Genomic DNA, 21,464 nt, shown 5'->3' with positions numbered 1-21,464 from the left:
TTTTTTGCACCAAACGTATTTTTTGGAATTATGGCCAAAAAGTTCAACCTTAGTCTCATCAGACCTTAACATGTATTTCTCGCATAGTTTTGTTAGATTTGATGTAGCTTTTTGTAAATGTCGTCAGATTTGGATGTTTTTCTTTGTAAGAAAAAGTTTTTATCTTGCTACCTTACTCCACAGCCCAGGCATATGAAGAATACAGGAGATTGTTGTCACATGTAGTACACAACCAATACTTGTCATAAATTCCTGCAGCACCTTTAATGTTGCTATAGGCATCATAGCAGCTTCCCAGATGAATTTTCTTATTCTTTTTCATCAATTTTGGAGAGATGTCAAGTTGTTGGTAATTTCACTATTATGCCATATTTTCTCTACGTGTTGATGACTGTCTTCACTGTGTTCCATGGTATAGCCAATGCCTGGAAATTTTTTTATACCCTTCTCCTAACTGATACCTTCTAACAATGAGATCCCTTTGATGCTTTGTAAGCTCTTTGCAGATCGTGGCTTTTGCTGTAAGAGACAACTGAATTACATGTCAGAAAAATCCTACTAGAAAAGCTCAACTTTATATGGGCTTGATCAAGAGCACTTTAATTAATGGCAGATATGTACTGACTACTACTTAACATCAGTTTGAATATGACTGGTTAATTCTGAACACAGCCACATCCCTACTTGTAAGAGGGTATGCGCCAGTGGTGGGTTTCAAAAAATGTTACTACTGGTTCTGTGGGTGTGGCTTGGTGGGCGTGGCATGGCTTGATGGGCGTGGCATGGTGGGTGTGGCATGGGAAGGACATTGTAAAATCTCCATTCCCACCCCACTCCAGGGGAAGGATACTGTAAAATCTCCATTCCCTCCCCAATCCAGGGGAAGGTTACTGAAAAATCCCCATTTCCTCCCGATCAGCTGGGACTTGGGAGGCAGAGAGTAGATGGGGGCAAGGCCGGTTTACTACCGGTTCTCCGAACTACTCAAAATTTCCGCTACCGGTTCTCTAGAACTGGTCAGAACCTGCTGAAACTCACCTCTGGTATGCGCACTTATGCAGCCATTTTGTCCTAAGTTTTTTATTTTTATTTTTTCTGCTAAAAGATTTCAGTTTATCTTTCAGTTGAATTGTACAATTTATAGGTTATAGTAAAGGTAGAAAAATCCTAATATGATTTATGTTGGTCTGATTTTTTTTTTCAGTGAAAAAAATATGTTCTGTGTCCACTTTTTATATCTCCTGTACATATCCTTTAAATGAAGCATAGATATGTAGGTTGCATTCTGGAGTACAAAGGATTAAAGGAGAGAAAAGACATAAGAGTTAGAGTGAGTTTCATAGTCTAGGAGATATATATCTTCAGAGAAGCCATTCGCAAACATTCTGAATTATTTAAACTGAACTATTTAAACTGAAACTGGTACAAATTCCACTAAAAAGATTAAGCACAGATATGTCTCAATGTTCTTTTGTTTTTAGAAATGATTACCTTCATTGTTTTGCTAAGTGTTGCTGCAGTGCTGCAACAATCTCCTGGAAATGTAAGTTTCATAATTTTGTATCATGTATAGCAGATTTAATATATACAGTACATAACTTTCTTCTCTTACAATTAATCATTCATTAAACTACCCAATATGTGTTGGATTGTTTCATATTTGTGAGGGGGTTGAAATAACCTTGAGGAGCAAGAAGAAGAGATGACGCCAAGACAGCAGTCAGATAAATCTGAATCCAATGTAGAAATGTAATTTGAGAAAGAGTCTCAGAAAAGACCACTCTTAGTTCTCAATAAGATGAAGGTTGGGGAGAAGTGCATTTAGACTTTCAATATTCTATTGCTGTGTTACTGTAACCTTGAAATCAAATAGTATTATCATTACTCTGGTATCTTGGTCTGGTCACTAAAAATTGGTCCGTCTAACTATTCATTTTAATTCAAAAATACATTCCAGGGCTGAACACACAAAGCAAAACAAAATCATTGTTATGTATTCTTGTATGTACCTTTAAATATTTGGGCGGGAAATCAGCACGTTGCTGATTGGACGAAGCCGCCAGTAGAACTGTATAAAAGGAGAGGTTTTTCCCCCAGCCTGTTGCTGGGTTCACCATATATTAAAGAGCTGTTGTCACTACCCTGGTCTCCAGCCTCGTTACTTCCAGAACTTAACACTGGCGACGAAGGTGGGATCTCGAGGCTGAGGAGAACCAGAACCGAGCTGAAGCACGATAGACCCGAACCCAGCAAACACAGGGCAGAAAAGCGGAGATGGCCAGTTACACTCCGCCCGCACCATTTGACCCGGCTAGAGAGAAATGGGGAACGTATATGACCCGTTTCGAAAGCTTTCTAGAAGCCAACGAACTGCAAGGAGTTCCAGATAACCGCAAAAGGGCTTATTTCTTAAGCCACTGTGGTCCGGAGGTCATCGATATCGCGGAAGCCCTGGCAGAGCCAACGCCGATACAATCGGTATCGTGGCCAACTCTACAGACCTTACTAAAAAACCATTTCGCGCCAACGCCGTCCAAATACGTGCGGCGGTTTGAATTCGGAGAGCGAAGACAGATGGAGGGCGAATCCATCGGTGACTACATGGCCGCCCTAAGGAAAGCGTCAAGGACTGCGGATACCGCGACCTCAGACGAGGTGCTCTCGAGCAACTCATCCGAGGGGTCAGAGACATCCGTTTGCGGCGACGGCTGCTAGCAAAGAGCAACCTAACGCTGGCCAACGCCTGGACGAAGCCAGAGCACATGAAATGTCCACCCAAGCGGCGGAGACACTGCAAAAGCCTCTCACCAAAGGCGAGCACAAAGCCAACTCCAGTGCACCAGGAGGAGGTTCAGACCGAACTGACGGTGGTGAAGATGAGGAAGGGCCTGCCGAACCGAGAAACGCGACAAAGAGGACCGAGATGAATGCGGAAGCTGCGGAGGCCAACACCAGCGCCAACGCTGCAAGTTTAAGGACGCAACATGTCGGCGGTGTGGGAAGAAAGGGCACCTAGCTCAAGTCTGCCGAGCGGCCCAACCTTCCCGCCGAAAATTCAAATCGGACAATCAGAGCGCTGAATCGGCAAGGCGACCCGCATTGGCTCAAACAAAAAGGCGCGATTCAAACCAAACGACTGTGGTCATAGGCCGCCTCGACCCGAGTGGAGAAGAAGATCTTCACCAAACCAAAATAGAGGGAGTACGGTGCCGGCTCAAGTAGACACGGGATCAGCGATCACCATCATGTCCTGGGACACTTTGGCGAAGTCACTGCCGTCGCTAAGCGCCACCTGCAAGCACAACGGCCACGAGTCCACGATCACCAAGGGAATCGCATCCCTGTTCGAGGGACCACCTCCGTCCGAGTCGAGTACGGACCACACAAGAAGACCCTGCCCATCACGATCCGAAGGGACCCTGCCCAGTCTGTTGGGACTAGACTGGTTTCGTGCCCTGGGCATGGGAGTGACTGGCATCTACAGAAGTGACTGTAACCTGAAAGACATTCTCTTTAACGAGTTCGAAGATGTCTTCAAGGACTGCCTGGGCAAGTACAAGGGGACCCCTATTTCCTTCAACTTAGACCCCCAGGTAGCTCCCATTAGGCTAAAGGCGAGGAGGTCCTTTGCCCTAAAACCAAAATTGACAAGGAGCTAGATAAGCTCATAAATCAGGGATTTTGGTGCCAGTCGATCACGCAAAGTGGGAGCGCCAATCGTCACCCCAATAAAACCAGACGGGTCAATTAGAATTTGCGCTGACTACAAGGCGGCTAAACAAAGCCTTACAGAAAAGCGCTTACCCGGTTCCGTGGTGCAACACTTGCTGCACTCTTTGGGGCAAGGGCAAGTCTTTGCAAAGTTAGACTTGGCTCAAGCCTACCAACAACTGCCCGTGAGCGCCCGCTGGCGAAGCCCAAATGATTGTAACTCACAGGGGGCCTTCAAGTGTACCCGATTGCAATTTGGGGTGAGTGTGGCACCAGGGCTGTTCCAAAACCTAATGGAACGACTTCTGCAAGGGCTCCCAGGGGTAGTTCCCTACTTCGATGATGTCCTGATTTCAGGGGAAAACGTAGAGGAATTGGGGGAGCGTTTGAGAAAGGTTCTGTGCATTTTCGGACAGCGGATTAAAAGTCAAGGTAAACAAATGCCAGATAGGGGTCGAATCCGTCAATTCTTGGGCTACGGATAGACAAGAGAATTCACCCCACTGAGAGCAAGGTCAAGGCAATTAGAAGGCTCCAGCGCCCAAAAACAAAGCAGAGCTACAGGCATTCCTGGGGCTAGTGAATTTTACGGTCTTTTAAAAACAAAGCGACCGTTGCTGAACGCTGCATAGGCTTTTAGGAAAAATACTGTTTGGTCTTGGGGAAAGTCGGAGAAAATAGGGCTTTCAAGCAGTAAAAACCTGCTCTCGAGTGATAGCCTGCTCATCCAATATCATAACTCATTGCCCTAGTGCTGGTTTGCGATGCCTCCCTTACGGGGTGGGGCTGTCCTCAGCCATAGACTTCCAAAGCGGCACAGAAGCCCCTATAGCTTCTACTCTAGAACAATGTCCTCCCAGAGGAACTATAGCCAATTAGATAAGAAGCACTAGCCATTGTGTCAGGGGTAAAAATTCCACGAATATGTTTTTGGGCGGATTTTGAAATTGTGACTGACCACAGACCGCTGTTGGGAATACTGGCTGGCGACACCAACGCCTGTGGCACTTTCGCCACGATTGACCCGATGGACTATTTTCTTAGCCGCTTATTCTTACAAGCTGCAGCATCGACCAGGAAAAGAAGTGGGGCATGCAGACGCGTTAAGCAGATGCCCACTACCAGGGGCGATCAAGACCCCACTCGGGGCGCCCATCCTGCTTATTGACTCTTTGGACTCTGGCCCAGTCACATCTAAGGAAGTGGCTCGGGCATCATACCGACATTATGTTAAGGACTGTACTCGGTTGGGTACAAGAGGGTGGCCGCTGCGCGGCGAGCTTTTTCAATTTGTTAAAACGTGATGAGCTCTCGGCTCAAGGGGTGCCTGTTATGGGGTGATCGTGTAATAATTCCTGATAAATTAAGGGAAAGGTATTGGACCTCCTCCACGAGGTCACCCAGGGATCGTAAGGATGAAGGGTTAGCTGAGAAGCTATGTGTGGTGGCCACTCATGGGCGCAGAGATTGCTGAGAGGGTAGGAAATGCCAGGCTTGCCAAGAGTCCAGACCTCTACCCCCAACGGCCCCAGTCAGGGAATGGGAAAAACCCCAAGGGCCCTGGTCAAGAATCCACATTGATTTTGCTGGCCCTTTCCACGGCCAAACTTTCCTCGTGGTTGTCGATGCATTCTCTAAATGGTTGGAGATCATACTCATGAAATCCACTACGGCCGAGGCAGTAATCGCAGCCCTCGCCACCTATTCGCAACTCACGGGTTGCCTGACACTCTGGTGTCCGACAACGGCCCGCAATTCCACGGCAGCCCAGTTTGAAGAATACTTGGCAGAGGAGGGCATCCGACATGCCCTCTCTGCGCCTTTCCACCCTGCGTCGAATGGCCTTGCAGGCGTTCCGTCCGGGCGCTAAGGAGGCGTGTCCAGGCTCAAGCCAGGTGACTGGCAAACAAAGATAGATTTCTTTCTGGCTGTTCAGCACAGAACCCCAAGCACTGCCACCGGCAGAAGCCCAGCCGAATTATTGATGGGACGGAAACTCCGGTGCCCACTTGACCGTTTGAATCCCCATTACACACCAGAGGGTTACAAGGGGGAAATAGACAAAACAAGGGAATTGGGCATAGGCGATCGAGTGTGGGCCCAACTATGGGGACGGCCCAAGTTGGCTCGCAGGGCAAATCATAAAAGCAACCGGCCCAAAGTCATACTTGGTCGAATTACAAGACAACCGAGTATGGAGGCGCCACATAGATCAGATAAGGAGACGAATAACTGAACAAACCGAGCCACATGAAACAAATCATGACCACTCCTTATTTGAACCCACAGCTGACCATGACCCGGGGGAGGCGCAAGACTTAGCTGAGGTCCCGGAGGTCCAGCGACGCCATCAGGTTCCCGAGGGAAACGACAGGGAAAATTACAAAAGTAATCCAAGGCCGGATGGCCAAGAAAAAGAGTCTGCAAATAATCCAGGGCCCGATGGCCTAGAGAAAGAGCTGGGAGGAGAAAACAGACCCTCCGAACAGCTCAAAACACCACCCAGAACTGAACCGCGCAGGTCTGAAAGAACTAGGAGACGCCCAGGTTATTTGCGTGACTACGTCGAAAAGTAACATGTAAATAATATGTAGATAGAGGCAAAGTGTTTTCTGGGAGGGGAGGAGTGTTATGTATTCTTGTATGTACCTTTAAATATTTGGGCGGGAAATCAGCACGTTGCTGATTGGACGAAGCCGCCAGTAGAACTGTATAAAAGGAGAGGTTTTTCCCCCAGCCTGTTGCTGGGTTCACCATATATTAAAGAGCTGTTGTCACTACCCTGGTCTCCAGCCTCGTTACTTCCAGAACTTAACAATCATGCTGAATGGATCAATCAAATATAATTAAAACTGGCACATTTAATGAAAAGAATCTTACTAATTTTAATGTCCATGGTCTATAACAGAACCTAAACCCCAGACCACTAGAATAGCCCCTCCCCCACCTGAAGTCTGAGGGATCCCTACACTTTTCAGCCTTTGGAGGGCAGTGAAGACCTGGTTCTGCCACCCACCCACCCCCAAATGTTGGGCTAAGATGAGGGTTCAATGAGGCTGATTGGTCTGACACTTGGTGGGTAGGGTGGGTCGCTTTTTATTCCTGTTATGAGCCACTTAGGATCATTACATGAGATAGACAACCATATAAGCTGTTTATATAAATATATAAATACATAAACATCACTGCAATATTCCCTTAAAATAGATGAGGAAAAATGATTAATTCATTTTAACTTTGTGCTGTAATCACCTGTTTCTTACTTTGCAACTAGTCTCTTTCCCAATACACAGACAAATGGGGGCCACTGTTTCACAGCTGGGGTAGAATGGTGATAGAAAGAGATAAAGCAAAGTCCATTCACAAGGAATGAGCTAGTATTTCTAATTGATTGACTGATAAAATTTATATTGCCGCCTACTCACACATGGCGACTCAAGGCAGCTTACAAGTATAAACTTTTCGTACTTACATTAGGGCTATTTTAGGGAACATGGAAGAGTTGTGTGTTTCCTGTCTCAGAATGATGAGGAATCATGCCACCAGTTTTCAACAACAGTTGTAAGACTGGTCCCCCTCCTGGACCTGGAGAAAAGAAGTTTGGGTTTCCATTCGGCCCTGAGGCCACTAGTTGCCTGTTCCATTTAAAGTCATAATTTTTATTTATTTATTTTTTGTTTATTTTGCTCTCTGTCTTAAGGCTGATTTTGCTTCTGAGTCAAGTAACAAAAGAGAAAACCAAAAGGAGATTGTTGACAAGCACAATGCTTTAAGGAGATCAGTGAGACCAACTGCTAGGAACATGTTACAAATGGTAAGCTAAATGTAAATTATATTTGTGTCCTTATGTCAGAGAGTTTGCAGGTTTGACTTTCTAGCTAGTATAAATATTAATGTGCTTTACCAGCTAGGATAAGAAAAAATGCTTATTATTTATTTATTTATTTATTTATTTATTTATTTATTTATTTATTTATCAAACTGTTGGGCTTCTTTGGCAATTACGGGTTTAGGTGCATCTGTATTTATGTTTGAATCTAGGGTGAAAAGCCCAAATGGAATGATTTATGTGACTATATGATGACATCTATGAAAAAAATGGAGAGGTGGGGTAGTCAGAATGACATAAATGACAATGTCATGATATATTCCTCAGCACTTTCTACATGCATCACCAGATCCTGTGGATGCTACTGTGTAAATTATCAGAGAAGAGTCACACATGAATTCATCATGCAGGAACTTTTATAAGATTGGGGAGGAGAAAATCTGCCCTGGGCCCCTAATGTGTGGGATTCCATGGGGGTTGGTGCTTCTCCTCTCCTATTTAATTTCTAAAAGAGATTGCTAGGTGAGCTTGTCCATCGCTATGGGATGAGGTATCATCAATATGCTGATAATATTCAATTACATATGTCTGCCCTTGGCAAATTAAGTGATATTGTAGATGTTTTCTTGTGGTGTCTGGAGACTGTGAAAACTTGTTGGGTGTGGAACAACAAGCTTTGGGTTTTGGGATGTTCCAGTTCTGGGACTATGTCATCTTTGCTGCTAGATGGTGTATATTGCCCTAAACAGACTCTATGCCCAATCTGGGGGTTCTCCTGGATTCACAGCTCCTGTTTGAGAAGCAGGTGGCAGTTGTGGTTAAGAGGGACTTCGTAAACTTCATATTGTATACCAGTTGTGCCCATTCCAGTGGGGCCCTGTTCACAGTCTCTCATGCCCCACCCCAATCACCTCCTGGTTGGACTTTTGTAATGTGCTTTACATGGGGCCGCCTTTGAAGAATACCCAGAAACTTCAACTCGTGCAAAATGTAGAGGGGTAGAGGGGATGGTTGTGTGTGAGGAGCAGAATGGAGCTTTGCACGCAAACACAAACACCCACCGCTTGCATGAGTGGAGTTGTGTGCACAAGTCCCAGCACTTGCACAAGTCAAGTTGTGTGCACGCTCGCTTACTCGCTCGCCTCTCGCTTGAGTAGATCTCACTTGCACAGGCGGGTTCCCGAACGGGTCACGACCCAGGTGTTGGGGACCATTGTCCTACATAGCATGGGGCCAGGATATTGGAGAAACCACCACTCCCCAATTACATCATCCTGTCCCAGTTCTGGTCCCAATTTCATTTTAGTTATATTTTATAGTTTTTGATGTTTTTAGCAATAATTGTTGCTGTTATCGTTTTTTAACTTTGTTGTGTGCCACCCAGAGTTTTGTGTTTTATGAGAAGGGCAGCCACATATAAGGGATGGGAAGGGAGCTCCAACTATTCAAAGCATTTTGAAGAGAACACGGGGGTAACTTCTGAATTCTTAATTACAAGATTTGAAGGAATCCAAAAGGCAGTAAAACATTACCAGACATATTTTCTGCAAATTTAACATATGCTTTTTTTCAATAACTTGATTGTTGCTGTCAACTTCTATTCAGGAATGGAGTTCTAATGCTGCTCAAAATGCAAAACGTTGGGCAGATAAATGTTCTTTTGTTCATAGTCCACAACACTTAAGAACTGCAGGTAAGTCAGTCCAAAATAATAGTATGGTTTTAACTGGTTAGTGGATTAATAGTATATTTCACATTAAATAGCACTTACAATCAATCTTGCTCCTCAATATTGGCAGCAAAAGTAATACCTATGAATTATTCTATAGTTACCACTCCCATGTAGATGATTTGGTTTGATCAAGATGTTAATAATTTTCTTAATTGCCCCCACCCCAATGGATTTTCAGGAGACATGGTATTTGAACAATGATTTTTTTATTTCTTTTTTATATTATATATTACTACATTTATAGCCCACCATTCCCCAAAGATGCTAAATATATTGTCCTCACCACAGCTGTTTTTGATGGTAGATGCTGAGCCCAAAGCTGTTCAGAGATTCCCACGGTCAATTGGAGAATTAAACCTAAATCTTCCTGATCTCACTATGTATTAACACATAGATGTCTGCACAAATTAGGGCATCTGTGTAACAATTTACTTCCAAATGAAGTATATTAATGTTTTCATATGCTCATCAGAAAACAAGGATTGTCAGTTTGCACAATCAAAGATTCTAGAAAAATAACACAGTTATCTGGGCGCAAAATGTTCATTTCCTTTCCAATAGTTTACCAAGATGATTGCATTAGTATTTCTGGAGAGATAAGAAATGCTCAACTATCTCATTTCTGCTGTCCTTTTGCTTCTTTCAAAGCATGTATTTACCTGTGTTTTCTTGCTGTTCCTTTTTTTTCTTTTTTAACCTTCCTCACTTTTAGGAAGATTAAAATGTGGTGAAAATCTATTCATGTCAAGTCATCCTAATTCATGGACAAAAGTAATTCAGGCGTGGTATGATGAATACAAAAATTTCAAATATGGCATTGGAGCAAACCCACTAGGTTCTGTTATTGGCCATTATACTCAGGTAGGACTTTTTCATATCTTTGCCATTTCTATATTCACCAAGTATAAAGCCACAAAAATGAATAAGATAAAAAGGTAAATTACTCTGAATTAAACTCAAGTCATTGGCTGATCCTGAATTACTAAACTAGGCCAGGCCTGGTTGTTACATAGGAAAACCATGGCTTGAAGCTAGACTGAAAAATTGAGGAAACATCCCACAAAAAGAGCTGAAGAAGCTTCTTGGATGAGAAGCAAAATGTCTTCAAAGAAAAAACAGAAAGTCCAGTTGCCTCTTGGAAAAAAGGATTTTTGGGACAACCATGACCTGGATGACTGAGAATCTCCATAGACACCCCACAAAAAGATAATAGCAAAACATTTGTTGTGTTGTAGCCAAGAAAACCAAGCAACTATGTCCTTAAAATCACTAAGTAATTCCATAAACATGTTGTGGCCCATCAGCTGCCAACAGAGCTAGAGCAGAATCAGGCGAGGGCAAGGGGGAGACTGGGCCAGCTTCGGAGCCTTTAGAAGGCTCTGATGAGGAAGCAGAGGCAGAGGCAGTGCCAGGGCCTTCTATCCGCCCCAAGGTAGAGAGGCAGCTATCTTCAGGGTCTGAGCTGAGTGAGGGGGAGGAACAGGTGGGGTCCATCCCAGATGCACATATGCATAGAGAGGAGAGGAGAGCAATGGAAGGCAATAAGCCGGTCTCAGGGAAAGAAGTTGTAGACGCTAGCCAGCTCCTCCCTGGCTGGGAAATAAACAGTAGGGGTTTGAGAGTGGCCTGTTATTGCAGACAACCATTCATTTTCCAGTGTACATCAATCAAGTCGGATTCCTTTGCCAGAACCAGGTTTGTCAGGACTAATTGCTCTGTATTTGAGGTACCAACTGAGTCTCCCTACTGGGAAACAATAGGTAGTGCATGTGCCTTAGCCGATGTGACAGGGATTGTTTCTGCTTGGCTTAATCATTGAACTTTTTATCTTGAGTTCTCATGTGAACAGAGACTGTTCGTGCCCTGTTTCAGAGGGGGGGAAAGACTTTCATTTTTTGACTAATTATTTTTGGTTTTGTCTATCCAATGTGAATAAAGACTGCTCCTGTCCTGTTTTTAAAAAGGGGTGTGTTTTACTCATGAGTAAGTGGTTTTTCATTGCTTGCAAAGGCTGGGTCAGAACAAACATGAGCAGAGGAGCATCGTAGTTGAGAGTTGTAGTCCCAGTCTATGTTAAGGAAAGGGAAACCCAGACTAGGTTAAAGTGTTGCAATGTTTTTGTTGTTGATGTTTAAGTTCTGATACGCTGCAAATGAAGGATGGCAAACATACTAAACATCTTATTTGTTTTTCACAATTAGCTGCCCATTCAGATCTTGGCTTTCATGCAGCTGGGAAGAAGGAACTAGCTTGCTGGTTGTAGCACTTGACACATAGATTGCTTTGGATGTGGTGGAGCACTTTAGAAAGAGATGGTCTATAAGGATGGAACAATTTCGTATTTTACATTTTAAATACCGTATACACATTTAAAGCACAGGGAATGAAACCTTATTTGTTCTAATATTTCTTTGTTTTGGCAAACATTTACATGAAGTGATTAGAAAAGTTCTTTGTACATTCATTGTTATTGTGGTAGCCCACTTAGCCCACTGGCTAAGAGCAGACAACTATGTATACTGCAACATGCCCACATATGGATTTTTCTTACATGCTACTCTGAAATCCCTATGCTTATTATCAATATTAAGCTTCTAGCATGTGTGCATATTTTTTGTATCTACAGATAGCTTGGTACAAAAGTTACCTTGTTGGTTGTGCTGCTGCCAGATGTTCTTCATCCAGATACAACTACTTCTATGTTTGTCATTACTGCCCAGCGTATGTATCAACTATGATTTGTCTCATCAAGACAGAGAGATAGCAGAAGGAGAGTGTTACAAAGAAAGAGGGGAAATGAAAGAAGGAAGAAAACAGACATAAGGAGGAAGTCAATGTTTCCTTCGATTCTTTCTCTCTCTAATAAGCCGGGAAAATCCTTTTTTGCTCTCTCACAAAACTTGACAGAATTTACTGCCTTTTGGAGAAAATTTCAGAAGTCAGGTCTTCCCCTCTGATGGTGGTGCTGTCTGCTCTCTTGAAACTGGAACCCCAAACCAGAGAGACCGAGACAATGCAACCAAAGTCAATTATCTATTGATACGGCATTTAGAGGGAGGGGGTTTTCTGCAATCACAAATGTAACTATAATAATATATGACACCTTTCTATTCATCTTTTTCATTCCAGAGGGAATATCATAGGTTCAATTGCTACTCCATATAAATCAGGGCCACCTTGTGGGGACTGTCCTTCGGCTTGTGTCAACGGACTGTGCAGTAAGTAGTGTTGTTGTTGTTGTTTTAAAAAAAGGTCAATTATTAAACTAACATTTGTGAAAGTCATGTCATGTCACAAAAGAACAGATTTCATTTGAAGTGGTAACTGTCTCTAGTAGGCATAATGGAAAATGGCCAGCTATCCAGCAAGACAGACCTAGGCAAGACTGTTGTGACCCAGGCCCAAATAGGTAGTAGGAAACTCAGTCAGTGAAAAAACAACAAACTTTATTCGAACAGCTGAGAATTACTTCATTCCAAGTGTAATTCAACTAAATTAAAGCAAATTCCTCCCAACACAAATTCCTCAGTCCTATCGCAAACCTTGGTTCAATTAGGCAAACAGCCAAAGGCCTTTCTTGGCAAATGTTCAGAAGTCACCGATACAAAAATAAATGCATGAAGACGAAGCTACCAACGTTGTTTTCCGGCAAAGCTCAAACGCCATTGCTGGTCTGTTTTAAGCCTTATGGGAGGGGCCAATCATCTTTATTTTTTATTTATTTATTTACATTTATATCCCGCCCTTCTCCGAAGACTCAGGGCGGCTTACAGGGTATAAGGCAATAGTCTCATTCTATTTGTATATTTTTACAAAGTCAACTTATTGCCCCCCCAACAATCTGGGTCCTCATTTTACCTACCTTATAAAGGATGGAAGGCTGAGTCAACCTTGGGCCGGGCTTGAACCTGCAGTAATTGCAGGCTGCTGTGTTTTAATAACAGGCTTCTACAGCCTGAGCTACCACGGCCTACTCTTGGCCCTACTCCCGAGTCGTCCTCTTTGCTTGAGCTGCTCTTGCCTTCTGGCAGCTCTTCTCATGCGTGCATTAGGAACAGGCTCCTCCTGTTCCTCTGTCTCACTACTCTCAGTCTTTGGAGGCTCTGGAGTCTGCACCTCACTCCCCGATGGCCCTAGCCCCACCTCAGCCTCATCACTGTTCAACTCCGTTGCCAGCTCCACAGGCTGCTGGAGGACCACAACAAAGACAACTGGATCATTACATTCATGAAGTGTGCTATTATGGGATAACCAGACATCTAGAGTTGCCTCGATGGTGCTTCTATATAAAATTCTTTATTGGCCAAAGAATTTGTCTTTGATGTATATGCTCTCATGTACATACGAAGAATAAAATGTATTCATCAAGAATAAAAAGATACAGCACTTAGTCATAGTCAAGGTTACTAATAAGCTATCAAATCGTACTAGGAAACAAATAAAAACAAAGTAATTGAAAGATACAAGCAACATGTTTAAAGTAATAAGTGGGAAGAGATAGATACTAGTAAGGAAGAGAAGAAGAATAGTAATACAGTCTTAGTAAATTATTTGACAGTGTTGAGGGAATTAGTTGTTAAACAGAATGATGGCATTCAGGAAAAAACTGTCCTTGTGTCTAGTTGTTCTGGTGTGCAGTGCCCTATAGCGTCGTTTTGAGGGTAGAAACAGTTTATGTCCAGGATGTGAGGGGTCTGTAAATATTTTCACGGCCCTCTTCTTGACTCGTGCAGTATACAGGTCCTCAATGGAAGGCAGGTTTTTCTGCAGTTCTAATTATCCTCTGAAGTCTGTGTCTGTCTTGTTGGGCTGCAGAGCCAAACCAGACAGTTACGGAGGTACAGATGATAGACTCCCACACTATTGGTTGATGAGCCCATGCAACTGAATCAGAAAAGATGAGGATGATATCAATCCATTTCAGCTTATGAAGAACTTAAAATCTATACCAGCTTTCTCTGAATTTTGTTCAGGACTATTGTTGAAACTAATTCAGCAGCTACATATAATTACTGTAATATATACTCTAAAATAATTACTCTGAGTACTATTTTCATTTTAAAAATCTTCTGCTTTAAAGCACCCCATTAAAAATACATATGTTTGATTCTGAGCTCTAAAACTGTATACAATTGTAAATGAGTCCCTAGCAGTTATGCTTTTGGTGATGTTTCACTTTTATTCATGTTTCCTCTTTTTAAAATTTTCAGCAAATCCTTGCATATATGAAAACAGGTTCTCGAACTGTGACTCTTTAGCGAAAGACATTGGATGCCAGAATTCTTTCATCAAATCTAACTGCCCTGGTTCTTGCTACTGCCGCACCGAAATAATATAGCAGATCTCCCATTCAATATTTGTTATCTCTGCCAGAAAAATCTAAATTCCTATTAAAATCTTGGCATCTTTTTGGTATCAGAAAATTCTTATGTGACTTTTGATTTCATATACTTTGCATGAGTGTCCTATGAATGCCTAAAGGGAAACGTAAGCAGAAGTAGAGGCTAGGGATGAAAACTGTAAAGGGTCTTAAGAAAAATCACAGGCCTGGGTAAAAAAGGGCCACACTATAAGCTTAATTAAAAGAAAATACTGAAGGCCTGAAAATAAGATCACCAAAATTCTTTGTACTCCAACTATACAAGGATTTCTTAAATGCTTATATTAAATCTAACTTAGAACTGGTGTGATGTCATTCATGCAAAGTATATGCCAGGTTTTGGTGTTTTTAATGTTTTAATCGGTTGTGTTTTATAGTTTAATATGATATCATGATTTTTAATTTTTGATTGGGAGCCACCCAGAGTTGGTTGAAAGATGGGCAGCTTTATAAATGTTTTAAATAAAAAAATAAATTCTATGTAAAAGCAAAATGCCCAATTGACTGGTCAATGTATTGTGTATATGGATCTATATGTGTTTGTAATTTGGTGTAACAATCTACCAAAGTATTATAAAAAACGTAACCTTCATGTAGCAGTCTAATATCCCTGATGAGACTCTTAAAGACATTCAACCAAAGGTCCACCTTAGTGCAGTAAATGTTTTCTTCTGCATAAGTTTTTTTAAAGTGTTTTCCTATTTAAAACTTAAAAATGTTTACATTAAAAAACCACTTTGTAATGCAGAGCTTAAGCATCACAAATTCAATATCATTTGGAAACAAACATAAAGAGTGAAATCACCCTGTTGTCAGACTCAGCACCTAGTGACACTGGAGATACATCTGTATTATATGCTTAGCAAATAAGCAAATGGAAATAGCCTTATATTGCCATCTTCTATATGTTTTTACTTCCCAGTCATGTCCAGTTTAGCCCTAGAAGTGTTGATGATTTCCCATCCTTCTGGTAATTTAGTCTGACTCTGCTTAGCCCGCACAGGAATGACCTTGTTTATGACTCAACTTTTTCTTCTCTGAAAACAGAACTGCCAATATGAAATAACTGTTATACAAATCTATGGTGAGGGAAGGGAAGGGAAGGGAAGAGATCATTTATTCTTCCTTCATTTATTGAGATATTTATTCTGATTTTAGCTCTACCTTATTACAATTATGCTGGCAGAAAAAAAGGGAAATGGATTAGAGCTGTGAAGCCAAAGCTAGGGTTCCCACCAAAATTACCAGATGTATCACTCCATGAATTTGGGAGGTAACCTTCAATTGAGCACTTTTTTTAGTGAGCTCCACACTGGAAAAATGGCTTATTGTGTTAAAGGCCTCTGCAAAACTGAAGGATTGGCTTTCACAAGGTGGAATATCAGAATCCTAAAAGACATCATCGCATCATCAGAACTTCTTGTTTTTTTATATCTTTCCCTGATAAATCATTGGCTCTGTTTTACCTCAAGAAATAGGTTGTTTCAATTTAGTTAATGTCCTTGGGTGCATGTTAGATCCCACAAGTTGGGCTTTTTCTCCCTCTCCTCCTCAGAATTAAGAATACATGGGGCAAATGTATCTTGAGAAGGGATGGGCCTAGCTCCCCTTCCCTCTCCTGCTAATTGCAGCTGCTGTTCAGTATGCAGGCACTGCAACTATTATTTAGTAATGACGCAAGGAACCTTGTCAGAAAAGCAATCTCTTAGCAAACTATGGTACATGGAGTCTGTTATGTACTTGTGTGTCAGAAATGTGTTCAGTAAAGCAAAGAAGAAAGGGTGTGTGCTGAACTGTGCCTGGCAATTTTTCAAAGGTTTTTCTACCCTGTAAAAGAAGCTTCTGTTTTTCTGACTTATTCTCCGGGTGCTTTAGAATTTCTTTCAAATTTCTCTGAGTCATTCGTGAGCTTATTATAATACTGGAGGTGGTAATAAGAAAATTCATGCTTTCTGCATCATTCTGAAACCTCTGTCTTCCTGGTTTGGAGAAAGCTCAACACTAGCATTCCCTTCCTTGTCTTCTAAATATTGATCATGCAGTAAAAGATCACACAAACCAACAACCCTTGGCTACCTCATAACTTTAAAAAGTGGGGAACACCCAAGTGCATCTTTGGGAATTCATTTATTGCGGTCTTTGTTCACTGCTTACTCCACATTGGACACACAGCAGTTAAAATATACATAAACATAAGACATTTTGAAAGCCCATAGCCACAACATCAGTAACTAGAACAAGAGCAATGATCCCATACTTAAAAACCCATTTCAATAATTACATAATAACAACATAAAAATTATTCAGTAAAACTTTCCCAGTCTGTTTTGGTCAACTTTCTAAATACCAGAGGGAGTTGGTACAACGTATATCTTTGTAAAGATGTACGGCATCTCTCCACAGGGATGGAATTTATACAGAAAAACATGGTGCCTTCATCATCACTTAATGACAAGGCCTTTCAAATTACAGTTCATGATGAATCCACTGGATGGGTCAAGTCAACCTGAAGGATGTAGTTCCATAAATGTTCAGAGGCAAAGTCATTAAGACCTTTCAAAATGAGAGCAATTTGACACCAATTCTGGGTAATTAGCCATTACCCTAATAAATTTGGAAAGAAAATAATTGATCCAAATGAATCCAACCAGGTAGAAAAATAGAAGTTATCAGTTTGGGGGAATTATTATACATCCATTAGTTTTTCTTCATGGCTGGATTATTTTAACTTTGATTAGAGTTCTTTTTTATTGTTTTGGGGGATAGGACTTATGTTGCTTTGTTTTCTTATAAATTGGTTGGTTAGCCACTCAAAGTTATCTGTTTCAATAAAGAACAGAATAGAATAGAATAGAATAGAACAGAACAGAACAGAACAGAACAGAACAGAACAGAATAGAATAGAATAGAATAGAATAGAATAGAATTTTTTATTGGCCAAGTGTGATTGGACACACAAGGAATTTGTCTTGGTGCATATGCTCTCAGTGTACATAAAAGAAAATATACCTTCATTAAGAATCATAAGCTACAACATATAATGATAGTCATAGGGTGCAAAAAAGCAATCAGGAAACAATCAATATCAATATAAATCGTAAGGATACAAGCAACAAAGTTACAGTCATAAGTGGAAGGAGATGGGTGATGGGAACTATGAGAAGATTAATAGTAGTGCAGATTTAGTAAATAGTTTGACAGTGTTGAGGGAATTATTTGTTTAGCAGAGTGATGGCCTTCAGGAAGAAACTGTTCTTGTGTCTAGTTATTCTGGTGTGCAGTGCTCTATAGCGTCGGTTTGAGGGTAGGAGTTGAAACAGTTTATGTCCAGGATGTGAGGCATCTGTAAATACTTTCACAGTCCTCTTTTTGACTCATGCAGTATACAGGTCCTCAATGGAAGGCAGGTTGGTAGCCATTGTTTTTTCTGCAGTTCTAAATATCCTCTGAAGTCTGTGTCTGTCTTGTTGGGTTGCAGAACCAAACCAGTCAGTTATAGAGGTGCAAATGACAGACTCAATAATTCCTCTGTAGAACTGAATTAGCAGCTCCTTGGGCAGTTTGAGCTTTCTGAATTGGCGCAGAAAGAAAATTCTTTGTTGTGCTTTTTTGATGACATTTCTGATGTTAGCTGTCCATTTTAGAACTTGCAATATGGTAGGACCTAGAAATGTGAAGGTCTCTACTGTTGATACTGTGTTGTCTAGTATTGTAAGAGGTGGAAGTATGGAAGGGTTGCTCCTAAAGTCTACCACCATTTCTACAGTTTGAGTGTGTTCAGTTCCAGAGTGTTCCGGTTGCACCACGAGGCTAGTTGTTCAACCTCCCGTCTGTATGCAGATTCATCGATCACTGTTGTGTCATCTGCGAACTTCAGTAGTTTAACAGATGGATCATTAGAGATGGAGTCATTGGGAAGTGGGGAGAGCACACATCCTTGGGTGGGGGGGCTATGCTAATTGTATCTGATGTGATTCTGCTTAGCTTCACCTGCTGCTTCCTGTTTTTTAGGAATATTTGTATTCAAGGTTTAAATGAACAGTCCCTGGTGCTTTCTGAGCTTGGTTGTTCTGAACCATGTATGTTGATTTGAATTCCTGACTGAAAGAGATAAATCTAATATATGAATTCTTGTCAGTAATTGAAATCTTCATAGATACTGTATTAAAACGCTTGCAACCTGATCCTGTTATTGCAATAAATGTATTTAGGCCTAGAAGAATATGGATCAAAAAATCAAGATGGCCTCCACACACAACACACTTTTTAAGGGGATTTTTAAAAATACTACCACCCCCTTACAGATGCCCCAGAGTAGCTACCACTTTACCTATTTAAAGTGGGTACCACTTTACCTATTTATTATCTTGGATTGCTCGTACAACATCGACAAAGAAAGATTCCCCTTCAAATACTGAGGCATTCTTGCTACTTAAAATAGATTGTATTAGCAGTGTTTCATTCAGGCTCCAGTGATAAACATAAATTAATTATGATTACTTTGCGGGCAGAGAAAAGTGGGAAAACTGTTCTATCCATGCTTCTCCTAGCATAGCAAGTGGGCTTTCCTTGACTGGCTAGACTCCATAGCAGCCACGTTCTTTTCAATTCAATATCAATTATGGAGAGAATATGGATGTATTCAGGTCTGGATAAACCAGTTTCATAGCCAGTTTATTCCCCCCTCTCTAAAAGATACACACCTGATTTTCTCCTATTCACTTCTAATCTAATCTTTCAGCTCAAAGGGGCAGAACAGCAAAATAAAATTATCATGGATTAAAATGAGTACTGGTTAACTCCAGGGCAGAAAATAAACCTCCCTCAACAAAACAGTCTATCATAGATTTGAACAGCTGTGGAAAAGGCCAAAGTACCAGGGACCATAGCATTTACTTGTCTGAATGCTGTAAATTTTTTACAGCTGCAGAGAAATTAAACTAGGCCTCAGTTTGATAGACATGGTTCCTGTAAATGGAGAATTGGACAGACTGTGAGCCAACATCCCCAAGCATCAGGTAGAACAAAGGAAAGACAGATTTGGAGTGAATATGGCAAGGGATGGTCTATAACCTGAAATTTATAAATGTGTGACAAGAAATATATTTGAGAAATAACATGCTAAAGAGAAGTAGAGTCACATACTTTTCGAAATTCAGCTCTCTTTAGTAGCAGTTTTATTGTTCTTTCAGACAGTCCTAAATTCAACTCAGTTAAGAACTAAAATGTGGGTTAATTTTGAAATGCTAAAATGAGGCTGCCATCTCCTGGACACGTTAACTGCAAACCCAGCAGCATTGCACTGTTCATGTAACAAAAGTGGGATTCAGGAAGTGAACATTTAGAGCGGAGGATCTGTAGGTCTATTTAATTGGTTTTATGAATGAGGAGCTGTTGGGAAGCAAGTCTGAATTTAAAGCTGTAGATGAGGAAAAGGTGTCATATTGTACATGTAGTACATTCATGTCAAATCATACAATATTCAATCCTGTCATTCGTGCTAGTAACTGTTTTGAATGCTTTTGTTTTTTATATCAGTCATCATTGGAATAAATTGATTCCAAAGGGATTTAAAGGTACCTCTCTAGAGCAAGAGAGTTTCTAGGCTGGTGCCTTAACTACTACACCAAACTGGCTCTATTAAAAAAATATGGAAATATGAAAAACAGAAAATGAAAGAGTACCATGGGATAGAAATTCAATAAGAATTTTGTAGTAACAAAAGCCTATAATTCACTTTAATTTTTTTCTTTTTTTAAAGTTTTTTATTTATAACACAACACAAAAAGCACAAAACACATAACGTACATTCCCTTTTTACAACTGTTTCGTGTTAGGTGATAATCCTAATATTTACATTTTCTCCCAATTCCCTTTATAATATTTATATCCTTCTTGTCCCACTGTCCCTTATTACTCTATAATTCTGATCACTTATAATATTAAATTTGTACATTTTATATGCTATCTTACATACATCTTGCACTTCCTGTTTCTCCCCTTTCATCACTATTCATTTTTTCTAGTCTCCAGCCACTTGTACCTTTTATCTCATATTACATAATATTCTGTATCTTCCTTTTCTTTAATTTCTTTTGTTAATATCTCCATCTCGGCACACTCTTAAGATTTTCTTCATCAGTTCTTTCTCTGTTGGTGTATTTTCTTTTTTCCAATTTTGTGCATATGAAATTCTTGCAGCCATTATGATATGTAAGATTAAGTACTTTATGTCTCTGGTATAATGTCTGGTAAATATTCCTAACATGAATGTCTCTGATTTCCAATCAATCGGTTGGTCCGTTATTTTTTCAAGCCATTTTTTGATTTTGGCCCAATACTTTTTTGTGGCCAGACATGTCCACCAAAGATGATAGTATGTTTCATAGACCTTATTACACTTTAATTCACTTTAATTTTCAATCAGACTTTTCAATATAATCAAGAGATATTTGCCACTCTAAACTTACTAATTAAGTATCAATATTACTTAAGACTTATATAATGCCCCTATAGTACTTTACAACACTCTCTGGGTGGTTTACAGTCTCAGCATATTGCCCCCAACAACCTGGATTATTTTATTGACCTCAGAAGGATGGAAGGCTGAGTCATTCTTGAGTCCTATCAGGATCAAACTCCAGGCTGTGGACAGACGTTGCCTGCAATACTGCATGTTAACCACTACACCATCATGGCTCAGTGCTGATTGAAATTGCAATCTTACCGATTTCAGATTCTCTAAATTCTGTTAAGAATGGCAGTCTTTCAATGTGTAATAAATGGCTAACTTGACCAGGACTTTTTTCTGA

The 21,464-nt window shown here is 40.9% G+C and overlaps 1 protein-coding gene across 1 annotated transcript; it reads left to right on the top strand.

The window, feature by feature from the left end:
• The first annotated feature begins 1,481 nt into the window (after positions 1-1,481).
• On the top strand, positions 1,482-14,610 carry LOC131188988 (cysteine-rich venom protein latisemin-like). The gene is made up of 7 exons (XM_058164727.1): positions 1,482-1,543; positions 7,412-7,525; positions 9,146-9,233; positions 9,985-10,133; positions 11,899-11,993; positions 12,402-12,490; positions 14,483-14,610. The coding sequence occupies exons 1-7, from the start codon at positions 1,484-1,486 to the stop codon at positions 14,608-14,610; spliced, it is 723 nt and encodes a 240-aa protein (XP_058020710.1). The 5' UTR covers positions 1,482-1,483.
• The last annotated feature ends 6,854 nt before the right edge of the window (positions 14,611-21,464 follow it).

Source organism: Ahaetulla prasina, chromosome 1 (assembly GCF_028640845.1).
Source record: "Ahaetulla prasina isolate Xishuangbanna chromosome 1, ASM2864084v1, whole genome shotgun sequence".
In the NCBI taxonomy this organism is placed as follows: Eukaryota; Metazoa; Chordata; class Lepidosauria; order Squamata; family Colubridae; genus Ahaetulla; species Ahaetulla prasina.
Note: the sequence above shows the minus strand (reverse complement) of the source record. Positions and strands in the feature narration are given on the sequence as shown.